The sequence below is a fragment of the Helicoverpa zea genome, chromosome 13 (genome assembly GCF_022581195.2).
Source record: "Helicoverpa zea isolate HzStark_Cry1AcR chromosome 13, ilHelZeax1.1, whole genome shotgun sequence".
NCBI lineage: Eukaryota > Metazoa > Arthropoda > Insecta > Lepidoptera > Noctuidae > Helicoverpa > Helicoverpa zea.
Genome location: NC_061464.1, coordinates 10,007,764 through 10,021,219, shown reverse-complemented (window position 1 = coordinate 10,021,219; position 13,456 = coordinate 10,007,764). Strand labels below are relative to the sequence as shown.

The 13,456-nt window shown below is 36.2% G+C and overlaps 1 protein-coding gene across 6 annotated transcripts in view; it reads left to right on the top strand.

The window, feature by feature from the left end:
• LOC124635529 (E3 ubiquitin-protein ligase UBR1) overlaps positions 1–13,456 on the top strand; it is a 64,583-nt gene that overhangs the window by 14,386 nt on the left and 36,741 nt on the right. For 3 of the 6 annotated variants that reach the window (XM_047171425.1, XM_047171426.1, XM_047171424.1), the window contains exons 1-2: positions 594–742; positions 11,860–12,008. In XM_047171425.1, coding sequence (XP_047027381.1) covers positions 609–742; positions 11,860–12,008 — 283 coding nt within the window. In that variant the 5' untranslated portion in view covers positions 594–608. Of the gene's footprint in view, positions 1–593; positions 743–2,608; positions 2,694–11,859; positions 12,009–13,456 lie in introns of those variants that run through there. The other 3 variants (XM_047171429.1, XM_047171427.1, XM_047171428.1) reach the window with 2 other exon arrangements.

The window sequence follows — 13,456 nt, the reverse complement described above, 5'->3', positions numbered from 1 at the left end:
AGACTAGAACCCGAGCCCGAAAAGAAAATTCTAGACAGATGAGATGACTGGGGTACTAGTGGTAAAAAATGGGAATATTACCCATTGATAATGGTTTGATAAATAAGTGGACGGCAATTGGAAATTGATTGATAAGATGATGATGATGATGACTACCTAGATAGACTTGCTAGTTCAACGAGTAATTAGCTTATCCTCACGTAACAAAGGATTTAAAGGACACATCGATAAAATAATTCATAACGTTTTAGCGTGATCAGTTACATTATATTCGCGAAATATAATCACATTTTGTTTACGTAATCTTACCTTGAATATTTAAATAATCGACCACGTTGATATTGATTTTTCGAGGACTCTAAGAGATACGTTAAAAATATAAAGATTTGACGCGAATCTGATAAGATAAGTTTGATTTCCGATGTTTCCTGCTTCTGATAATGCCTTCATTTTTTATATTGTTTACATTTTTTTTACTGTCATTTAACTTATTTTGTCGCTTAACGTAGTCTTAATCTTTTGTTTGTATGAATTTTACGTATACTTTGATTCATTTTTGTGTTATATTCAAAGTGAGGTTTTATGTGGTTTTGTGTGCTTTTTAAGAAATGAATGAAGTTAATTCAGTGGAATCGCAACCAGGATTTTTGAGGCAGAAAATATCACGTACATATTTCCGTGTAGTGACACTCTGTTATAATAAAGGACAGGATACTGATGTTATGCTTGATTGGGATCACAGGTATCTGTTTAATTATATGGTCTGGGCCCTTCGTAGAACACTTACATTTGCTTTTACCTAAGTGTCTTAATCAGACCAATTTTCACCGACAATATAGACCATACAGAATATTGTTTTTCCTGAAGCAGCTGTCTACCTTGACAATTGAAACTGAAAATTCGCAGCATGGGAGTACCAAATCTTTTCTCCAAATCTTAATCCAAATCAAACAGCTGACAATTTTCGATGGGAAATATCATTTTTTCTACTGCACCAAAAAATGGTCAGACCATAATTTTATTATTTTAAAGTAATTGAAAGATATATTCAACATCGTTTAATTCTAAGCTTCTAACTTATCATTTCCCTTTACACAATGTTAAATATAATCAGACTGACTATGATATTTGAATCGTGCAAAATTAGAGGCACGATGTGGGTCGCGTTCGTGTCGTTAATTTTACACTTTAGTCACGATAATTGCCAGTGCAAAACTTTGTAACTTAGTCTTGTGTTGATAAGGGCTTAAGTACTGCAAAAAAAAGTAGAGGTTACAAGCAATTTCTTGTCAAGACCCTATGTGGGCAGCGGGGCCCAGCAGGGCCAAGGCCTGCCGGGGCTGCGGGTAGTTCGAAAGAGATACCGCGGCCCTGGTAACACGACGGTTTTTAGTCAGTAAGAGTCTGACACTCCCTCACCGCTGCTAACCCACAGCGGGAGGGGTCATTTGATGATTTTTGACGTCGTTAAAAAATTTTTTGTATGTTTGTTTCCGAAACTACCGAACCAATTTGAAAAATTATTTCAAAAGCTACACTCTTTCCGAGTAACATAAAATATATTTTTTCCTAGTGTTCAGGGCACTTGTTCCCACGGGACGCGGGTGAAACCGCGGGAAAATTGTATTGGAAAATTGTTCTGTATGTTATGTTCTCGATGTGATCACAATTTTAATTTAATTCTGCACTTATTACCTGTAGTTCAACGACTTACTTGTCTGGATTTTTTTGCGGCGGGCGCCTTCATTTTATTTGAGACCCCGTCTCATATATTATTAATGGACCATTCTGACTTGACATTAAATAAATATAAATAACAATATATTTGAATAATCAAAAAAACTCGTCAAGAACGTCTCGTGCATTTTGTAGCTGAAATGCTAGACAAAAATTCACGTTTTTCAAAACCTGTTTTTAAAAGGAAATAGAAGTTATTATAGTTCGGCCATTCAGAGAATGCGTTCCTGACACGTCGCGATTGAACTGACGACGTAACTACATTCATTGATTATTGATATAATAATGTTGTTTTAATGCTCCTCAATTGTTAAAACGGTAAACAACCAGCAAAAATATTTTTATCGTAACTGCAACGCCATTGCAAAGTTACGTCGTCAGTTCAATCGCGACGTGTCAGGAACGCATTCTCTGAATGGCCGAACTATAATGATCGTTATCTATCTGACACAGTCGGTTACATCACTAATGTTGTATTGATTTATCGATTACCTACTAATGTCTATATTAATCGTATCGATAACGGATTACTTACCTACGGATATTTGAAGCGTAGTATGACCTGCGTGTATTTGCTCAGATTTTTGTAATATAAGAGAATTAACATTTATTGAATGCATTTCAGTCATCCTTTTTCCTAGATTTATCTGTCAAAGTTTTGGCGCGCACTTAATGTCATCAGACTGACGTATGACGTCACACACTTTTGTTTTTTATCTGTGCTGTTAGTATTGAACCTCGTTGCATTGATTGACCCACATCGATTTCCTTATCTCTGACATGTGTTCGCAGATGATAAGTAGACTTTGTACAGAAATTAAATTATTTTTGTTTGGAATTTAAATCGTCATTAATTAAACTATAGAGTGGTGTTTATTTTTATGAGTCAAAGACAAGTTATACAGAAGTCATCCATTCTTCTACTTGAGCCACATTTTACCCAAACAGGACTAAAGGTTAGTCAGGACTTTGGAAAAGTACTCTCTTGACAGAATACATGTCTATCATCATAACAACTAATTGCCATCCTCTGCTGATCGTAGGTCCCCCAAGGAAGGCCAACCATCCCGGTCATAAGCAGCTCGCATCCATCCACTGCCCGCCACCTTTTTCAAGTTATTAAACTTAATATTCGTTTGATTGAATAAATTGCCTCAAGACACGGGTGGAACTGCGAGAAACAGCTAATTAAAACAAACTTTATTTTCTGCAAGCACTCGAACATGTTCTTCAAATGCCTGAACACTTCAAAATATTTTATTAACAACATTGATTCCAATCGAGACGAAGTAGCCACTTGTCTCAATTAGATTGATGGAGTCAACTGTATGAATCTGATTAGTTTGATTGTTGATGAGACTGATTACTTGGTTATTATGATGAGGGGAATATTGCTCAAAATTGTTTTTTTTCGAACTGGGACCGTCTTAGTGACGTAAAAACGACGATAAATACCATGATGTGATGTCTCCTAAACGTCTCTGATTTTTGAGAGGTCTTAAATTAGGTTTAGGGAGGGAGGTGTAGGGAGATACAATTACTTCGAATGAAGTGCATTTCTTCTCTCTTCTCCTTTAAAATAATCCTGCCCTATCAAACATACTCTTCAATCGAATTTACGAACACTTGATATAATAGACTTACATTTAAACTCCATACTTCGAACCGCAATCTCATTTCCTCAAAGTAATTAAAAGCGACCTCCTTTAAAAGGAACTGTGCATTATTGCCAGCCTTCGCATTTATTAGATTCCCCATAGACACGAGGCTCCGGCGTGCATTGTGTTGGGAAATCATTTGATTCAACTAGAACAGGGATGGCGAACCTTGGTTGACTTATGTACCATTTAAAAACAAAGTGAACATTTAGAAAAAAAAAGAATAAGCTCGAGTCTCTAAATATAATTTCCAGGACAATTTTTTTCTTCTGTGGGAAGTAGTTCCCCCTTGTTGTAGGTGAAACCGTGAGATACACAAATAGTTATACCTAATTTCTATTGCAATAATTTCGATGTGAAACTCTCATTTTGTAAAAAGGGGTGCCCAAATTATTTCCCACTTGATAACGTATGCCAGTGGTTGCCATCCCTGAACTAGACCGTTGTGATGCACTTCAAAGTCTTTTGTATACGTTCTATAGCATAGATTTTTTACCTAGTCTATTGTTATTGTGGAGTATTTGCTTTGGTTGGTATGTATCAATGCAGGCCAATAATGACTACACTATTCCTTAGTGTAGTTGTTCTGGCTGTATGTTGCTAGGCTAGGCTGTAAATCGCGTCTACATTTTGGACGGTTGTGCTGTGCTAAGAGAAGGAGGACGATTTTGGACCTGTTGATCTTTTTTCCCAGATGGTTCTTTTGCAATACAAAACGAAATCTCATGTTTGAAATGATCCACGTATAACACATTTTATAAACCACAGGTTTCTGTGATCGGTTTAAATCCTGTAATTTTCATTTTCATTTTCGCTAGCCTATACGAGAAATATTTTTTTACACTCACCTTGCCTGCAGCGATAACGTATCTGCGTACATTACACGCTGTTATGGAACCACTTTGTAATACCGAAGTGCGTACCAAATGCCTGATAATGTTTTTTGAGTACGTAGAATGTTTAATGGACTTTGTCCAGTTTCTGAGAGGACAGACATATCCCGAGCCTTTTCCCAACTATGTTGGCGTCACCTTTCAATCTAACCGGCTGCAGCTGAGTTCCAGTGTTTTACAAGGAGCGACTGCCTATATCCTCCTTAACCTAGTTACTCGGGCAACTCAGTACCCTTGGCAAGACTGGTTGATAGACTTACTCTCTTCTGGCTACCTGCAAAGACTGCTAGAGGTTTGCATCTTCTCGAGGAGATTTCAGAGGTAGTCAGAAAAATTGGAAAAACCTTTTACACTAGGACTTCCTATTTTAGTAAGTTCAGACGATAAGAATACCTTTTAGGAGAATATGCTGTTTATCTACGAATCATCATCTTTCGCTTGTTGCGTGATCATTCAATTATATTAATATTTCGTTAGATTAGTTGTTGGTCTGTTAATGGCACTTCATGTTTCGTGGTCATTCATTATTGTGTTAATTGGTCTCCAAACTAATTTGTGAGGGACTTTGAAATATTTAGGAACGTAGTATAACTACATAGTCTGTACTATTTCCGTCAAAGAAAGACGGGTAAGGTCATTTAGACATATTTCATCTAAGCGTGAGAAGTGTTTTTGGAGAAAATGTTAGGTGCTCTTAGGTCTTCAAATATATCGTGTCATCATTCACAATGTTTTATTAGTCTTTTTATTATGGCCGCAAAAAATATTGTGCTACTTATTGTTATAATTTTTATTTTACGGTTATCATATACTCTTCTAAGTGTCTTCTTTAGTCTAAATATTGACATAACGATGAAAGCTGTCATTTCTGGAAGACTATGATTATGCAAAGCTTTTAGTTCGTCAGAGAGCCGAGTCTACGGCCTTGAACTTTTCGGGAAGTAGCACTTGTACTAATTTCTACCGCAACTACAGCGTTGCAGTATTTTAGTTTAAAACAGTAAGAGTAATTTAACTTGGTAAGTATGAAGTTAGCTGTTTTACTGTGCCTCCATTAGACTCGCTTCAATCGAACGTAATTTGTGTGTTCAGCTTGCGAGAAATCGACGTCGGTGTAATTTCAAGCACTCTATACACTTAGTTTTCGCCTTTAGGCCTCCATCGTTTGCAAATTCCATGCATAGGCAAAGACTATTCATCTACCAGCATCTAATAATGTCTTCCCGAATCAATTTGAACGCTTTGAACCTTCACATAAGCACCATTTTCAAACGGCTAGACCAAGAATGCAACGCTATACGTTACATGACACGTTCCGCTCTGAACTGCAACCTCGTTGAATGAGTTCAGTGTCATGCCCAAGGTCTTTGGGAACAGGTAGTGATGCTGAAGAGGCTGCTGGCATATTGCCAAGCCCCATTGTACCACTTGCTTTGCAAATATCAACCTTATCTATATGGTGTTAAGGTGGGAAGTGGGATGTTTACGGTGTGACCGAGTTTTTCTGGTTAATGATCTAGAATACTAGACGAAATAAATGATTTGTTGGTTATGTTGATCCGAGGTTGTATGTATTTGTTGATTTATGTTTCTGTGGGTGGGTTTATGTTTTACTTATTTTTGAAGATTTTCTTCGAATTGATTTTTTTTATTTTACGTTACCCTTACGAATATCGCCTCTTCTCTGTGCTATCGATCTTTATTTACCTCCCCACTCAGAGACATTTAATGGTTACTTAAGCCATTCCTTAGTGAAGGATTTGTATGACATTCCGTCACTAAGGAGTGACTTAAGTAATCATTAAATGTCTCTGAGTAGCTCTAAAAAGCTGGCAGTACAAAGTGGGCAAAAATTAAAAAAAAAAAGCTCAAAATTTGTTGCTAATTTGTTGCTAATTAGTTGCCAAATAATCGATTTTTTTGCTTTTGCCGATTTTGAGAAATCGTCAACAATGCTAGCTTCACCATAAGCTGGCATGGATTATAAGATAAAAGTAAAGGTAAAATAAACAAAATCACTACAAATTTGTTGCTAATTTGTTGCTGTATAACCAAAATAAATTTGAGGTGCAAAAATATATTTTTTTTCAAATAGAAAATTTTTATTTGCTTTGCGCGCTTGAATGTCAATTGTTTCATGAAAAAAATATGAAATAAATTTGTTGCTCGTCACAGAACTGTTCCTTGTCACTTAGAGAACCAGCAACTAAATAGACACCCGACGATCGGGTGTCTTGAACTTCGGTGACTAACAAACCGGCCATGCTAGCTTGAATGTCGATTTTTCCGGTGAAAAACGTTGAAATGAATTTGTTGCTCGTCACAGAGGTGATTAATGTCTCTCAGAGAACCAGCAACTAAATAGACACCCGACGATCGGGTGTCTTGAACTTCGGTGACTAACAAACCGGCCATGCTAGCTTGAATGTCGATTTTTCCGGTGAAAAACGTTGAAATGAATTTGTTGCTCGTCACAGAGGTGATTAATGTCTCTCAGAGAACCAGCAACTAAATAGACACCCGTTGATCGGGTGTCTTGAACTTCGGTGACTAACAAACCGGCCATGCTGGCTTGAATGTCGATTTTTCCGGTGAAAAACGTTGAAATGAATTTGTTGCTCGTCACAGAGGTGATTAATGTCTCTCAGAGAACCAGCAACTAAATAGACACCCGACGATCGGGTGTCTTGAACTTCGGTGACTAACAAACCGGCCATGCTGGCTTGAATGTCGATTTTTCCGGTGAAAAACGTAGAAATAAATTTGTTGCTCTCCGTAGAACTGTTAGGCATCGATCGGAGAACCAGCAACTAAATAAACATCCAATCACCAAGTCTCCTTTAAGCTGATGATTATCAAACAGGCTATGTTTCCTTGAATGTTTGTTTCTGCTAGGGAAAAATTATTACACACATTAGTTGCCTATGTTCAAAATCTTAGTCAGTATGATAACTCTCAATTCCTAGCTATGGATTAGACTGGTAAATTTATATAAATTAAAAAACAATTGCCAATTTCTTCAGTATTTTATTTTAATCTTTCTCAATGAATAAGTGTTTCTACTGTCATCACAATTTAATAAAAAGGAGTGGACGCAATTTACTAATAGAATAAATAAATAACAAAATCTTAATAATAGTCGTTAAACAGGTACTTCATATTTTTTTAATTCTAATTAAATACTTTTTTAAAAAGTTTTATACTTATTATAAGGTATTTGAAAAATCTTAAAATTGAGTATCCGGAGACTCAACAATTTGACTTGTGTGTTATTTTGAGCTCTCCTATTTATTTAGTTGCTGGTTCTCTAAGTGACATTAATCACCTCTGTGACGAGCAACAAATTCATTTCAACGTTTTTCACCGGAAAAATCGACATTCAAGCCAGCATGGCCGGTTTGTTAGTCACCGAAGTTCAAGACACCCGATCAACGGGTGTCTATTTAGTTGCTGGTTCTCCGATCGATGCCTAACAGTTCTGCGAAGAGCAACAAATTTATTTCCACGTTTTTCACCAGAAAAATCGACATTCAAGCCAGCATGGCCGGTTTGTTAGTCACCGAAGTTCAAGACACCCGATCGTCGGGTGTCTATTTAGTTGCTGGTTCTCTAAGTGACAAGGAACAGTTCTGTGACGAGCAACAAATTTATTTCATATTTTTTTCATGAAACAATTGACATTCAAGCGCGCAAAGCAAATAAAAATTTTCTATTTGAAAAAAAAAAATTTTTGCACCTCAAATTTATTTTGGTTATACAGCAACAAATTAGCAACAAATTTGTAGTGATTTTGTTTATTTTACCTTTACTTTTATCTTATAATCCATGCCAGCTTATGGTGAAGCTGGCATTGTTGACGATTTCTCGAAATCGGCAAAAGCAAAAAAATCGATTATTTGGCAACTAATTAGCAACAAATTAGCAACAAATTTTGAGCTTTTTTTTTTTAATTTTTGCCCACTTTGTACTGCCAGCTTTTTAGAGCTTCTCTGAGTGGGGAGGTTAGTGATACTATAGTTCGGCCATTCAGAGAATGCGTTCCTGACACGTCGCGATTGAACTGACGACGTAACTACATTCATTGATTATTGATATAATAATGTTGTTTTAATGCTCCTCAATTGTTAAAACGGTAAACAACCAGCAAAAATATTTTTATCGTAACTGCAACGCCATTGCAAAGTTACGTCGTCAGTTCAATCGCGACGTGTCAGGAACGCATTCTCTGAATGGCCGAACTATACCTATATTTAATTGTTCAATCAGGTAAACTCTTCTTCTTCTTCTTCCTGCCCTGTTTCCAAGTCATTTGGGGTCGGCGCAATATGTATTTTTCTTCCATTTCCCTCTGTCAGAAGTCATGCTAACATCCATTCCCTTCTGATTCATGTCCTCTGTTCTGATCCATGTTCAATGAGGTAAACAGTCATGAAATTATCTGATGAAATAGAGTCATCGTTTCTAAAATAATAGAAGCACGCACTACCCGCGTGAACCAGAGCTACGGATTTATGAGTATTTTAGTGGAATTCAGTTCCAGAATAAACGTGAAAAATAATCGTGTTTAAATTGCCAACAGTCTAAACTTTACGATGTTTGATATCAATCGGGTCATTGACTTTTAGAACGCAAAACTAACTGATCCCCGCGATTTCAGTAGCCTCTTGAGAAAATCGTACACCAATGGTACATTTATCCTTAATCATGTTCCATGCTATCTCGTTTTCTATATCACTCAACCAAAATCAACCTTTCATAATATCATATGCAGAACTGCAACGTACAAATAAGCTCACAGACTATGTTAGATTTTTTTATGCAAATAGTTTCATAAGTTAGAAGGTTGCCAGAATAGATCCGTAGGTAAGAGGACCAAAGGTTAAGAATAGAGGAAGGTACACTTAACTAGTCAAAAAAATTATATCAGATGCAGTAAAAGAGTTTGTGAAAATGTATGTTTTATTTCTGACGAAAAATTATGTTCTACATAAAAAAATGTCCGTGACCAATTTGTTTTAACGGCTCTACTTATATCCAGCCTCCAGCCCGTTAGTGTGTTTATGCGTCGCAATCTCAGAAACTAGGCTGTATCGAATATTTTCCTCAACTATTAATCTACTTGTTCTCTTTATCTAGCCTCCTGGTTTTCTTAAGTGCTTTAGTTTTAGCCTCGTATATTTAGCCGACTTTGAAAGAATTGGGGTAATGTGTTTACTCTGCTTGATATTTTTTTTGATGGCAACATTTTGTCGCTTTTATGCTATTCTGGATAGTTTGGAATGGGATTAATGGAGTGCTTAAGTTTTATTTTCAAATGATGTTAAGGCTAATATCAGTTTATTAGTTCATAAATATTTTAGAACCTGCTTGAGGCAATATGGAGAAACACCGCACAAAACCGGGGATCTTCTTCTTCTTGGCGAGTAACCGGGGATAAATAATTTCTATACATAGTGACAGTGACAGGCTCTCAATAGGCTACAAATAATATATAATTTTGCAATTATCAAAATCCCAAACTTTCCTGATGTTTATAAGGTAAACTAAATAATATTTTTTATACAATTGCTATAAATAAAAGAAAGGTTCACTATTTATTTAAGGGTACCTGTGTACCAAATTCTCTCTCTAAATAGCTACCTACGCCAATCGACTCAATATTATAAATAGAAGAGTGGTTTTGTTAATATCTGAATGAGGTGCGGTCTCGAAAACTACTGGACACTGCTACAAAAAATTAATTTCGATAGAAAAGTTTTTAATCCCAGCGACTATGACACTTTAGAATAGAAGTTTTGATATGTAATTCATGTCATAATATATTTCCATGGCAATGCTTGTGACGTAATATTATCCGGTGCATTATTTTATTCAAGCGAATTCGGTCTACTACTTAATTGAGTCTTGTACTTAGTTCCTCCAAAGAGACGAAAGCATGAAAAGCTCTAGTCACCAGATTGGGATGAAATCTGTAGTGTTAAGACTAATTTAGACCCAGTTCACCTCATCCGTACTAAAATAACAGTATGCTTCATACCGAACATATTCATCCTTTTGACGCACTTCTGTACTGTCTACTGTTATTGGAACATTCTAGAAAGTTCTATGCTTCAATCTTCGATATTGTTTAGCGCCATTTTTCTGAGAACCTGCAAAAGATTTTTTTTAGCTGAGAGAATTTTTTTTTTGGTATGGCATCTCGCAGTTCAGCCTAGGAGTCCGTGTACTGCTTAACCGGACTGAGAGAATTAGCTGTTCCACGCGGTTTTATCTTCCTTCCCAGTCTTCATGCATTCAAATAAAGTAGCCTATGATCTTTTTTCGTCTCTAGACTGCCTCTGTACCAAATTTCTTTTAAATCGGTTCAGTTGTTTTGGCGTGAAAATCGAACAGACAGATACGTTCGTATTTACAACACTAAATTAGTAAAAAATACACATAATATATGATATATGTAGCTCGTAAAGTCGTAAAGCAGTAATCAAACGTTTGACATTATGATCGATGTCCTCTTAACTTCTTCAATTATCTAGTAATCCGATGTCTTTCTAACTATCTAATGGTTAGCGAGAAATTCAGGGTCAACGACCGATAAGTAGTGTTTATTGAAAACAACCTATCATTAGGTAACTGTGCCTTATTAACATCGATTGTATGATTCGAAAAGCATCTACGTTTAATTATTTACTAGGAGAATTCACTTACCGTCCCTACTACGCTGTTAGTTGAAGAATTTTCTGTTTTAGACTTGTGGGTTTAAAGATTCCGTAGTGTTTCTTCGAGTTTTATTTGGTAAAAAGAGAACTCCGCATGTTTTGATTGAGTTTTCTTGGAAGGAACATACAAAATTAGGATGTGAGTGACGATTGAGTGCATCTTGCTGTGTGTCCTTATACGTAAAGGGGTATAAACTAACCATGTTGTGGACAGAATTTAGGTTATTTCTAGTCCGAGTTCAGCATAGTAACGATAATTCCTATAAATTATCTGCTCAATCATTACCTTCTTAATTCTATCATCAGATAATGACAAGTCATTTGGCAAAATGACTCATTTGAAGATATCATCAGCTCACAGGTCACCCGGACATGCAACTTCGATCTTTATAAACATACACATAGATGTCATTTTGCTCGTTAAAGTTTTGTATTGTTTTTATTTGTTCTTGATCTTTATTCTTGTTTAGATTTTTTATATATAGAACGGATTCTCGTGGTGGCGTGGTGCCAGGTTTTAGACAGTACAGTGTTTACTACCGTAGCGAAAGGTCGCGATAGTTTTTCTTCGTTGTTTAATTTTATATCGTTTTTCTTTTGTCATTTTCAATGGTAGTGCAATAAAAACGGTCCAATGCCGAGAATTTGGATGACGGAAAAAAATGCAGTGTTGAAGTATGTTTTTGTGATGCTAGAATTATTTTACATTGCTGAACTAAAAACTGTTCCCCTAACATCCTGATAACAAACAATTTGTGACGGACAAAATAGTGCACCAAAAAGACCTCGTGACTTTTTTTTTTTTTTCAAAATGTGGAACTGAACGTTTTTAGTGACAGTGACAATGTGTGACAGGTTCACATTGCCCGGGCGAGCTGACGCCGTGGTGGAGCTATGGAGGTCCAAGATGGAAGAAGGTGTGCTGGCACCAGCACACTTCCTCGACCACTGGAGGGTCACAGTGCCGAGGATATACTCCCCACAACCTAATAGGACTTGTTTAGGTGAGTTTTTTTTTTTATTTTAGTAATAAGTGGTACTTTGAAGCATATGAAAGCTGCCCCGTGAATCTAGCTGTCGTAAATGCAACTACCGTCTATGAAGGCCTGGGTTCGATTCCTTGATAAGTCTGAAATAGCTTTAATGATTTTCAGGACTTTAATGGTCCTAGTATTTATCTTTAGGAGATAATTTTTTACCGTATATTTATTCATCACTGTACTTTAGTACACTTCGTTCGTTTTTATCAGATTAATAATGTTCAGAGATTTTTCCAGATTTTGTAAGCTCATAAATGATATCTGTTATCAAATCTCGTATCAACGCTTTCGATAGTCCATCATCATTTTGTTTTACAACAGATTTTTTTATTGCTGATGTCTCGAAAAGATGATGTTTTATATGTTAGCAACTCCTGTGTGAATCCGATATTCACAATTCTAATAACATAATAGATGAAAAAGCCGTGACTACTTCTAAACCAAGTAACTTACAATACTTCTTATTGATCATATTTCTTCTCCAGACATTATTGAAATAGATGTAATATTTTAGTCCAAAAAGCCCATTTGTACTCGTTAAAAGTTATTTATCCGCAAGTTCCGATCTTCAGAGACGTAAATTCAGCGAGTTTGTATTCGCTATCATTGTTTGCTGAAGCCGAAACTGTCGACTCACGTAAACACGGCCGTGGGAATAAATTTTGGAACGCTGGACATGAACAAAAAATATGTAGACATTTTTTTGTTTATGTAGAAGAGATTTTTGGATAATAGGGATTTATAGTAGCATTGTTGAAAGGTTCCTCTAACCTACGGACAGGCATGTGTCTAGCTCTAGGGAGTTTGTTGCGCCACTTCTTCTTCGCAGCAAAAACACATAGGAAGTGGTGAAGGGTGGGCTTTTGGGGAGCTGTCTTTTGTAAATTTTTGATGTTAGAAAAGTGCCGTTTTTATGCCAAGTTTGAATAACAGATTTGAATTGTGTTAGTTCCTACTGTTTTATTATGTGTTTGGTAATGCTAAACTAATGTACGGTGTTTAGATTTTAAGCCGCGGGGTCATGAGTTCAAATTCTGTAGACTAAATATTTGCATAGTGTGTCATAGATATTTTATCTGATTTTGAATGTTTGTTGAATAAAAGATTTGAGATTATAAGCGCAAAACCGAGATGCTGACTTTATAGGGGATAGTTGGTAGATTAGATATGTAGTTTCGGCATCTTAGGGTGCAAAAAAACAGGATAAAGTCTCCTCTTCATATTATTAGTTTCGACAAGCAGCCCCTTTCATAGAGGCTGTTTTTTATGTATCGTCGTTAAACGAAGATTAGACAAGCTTACATTTTAAAACCCAGTGCTTTTCGTGAACCTTTTCTCGGCTACTTAGAAAGTATGAGTCAGCTTTCCCTCCCATGTTTTCAAATGCCAAAGGGTTGTTGCTAACTTCAAAT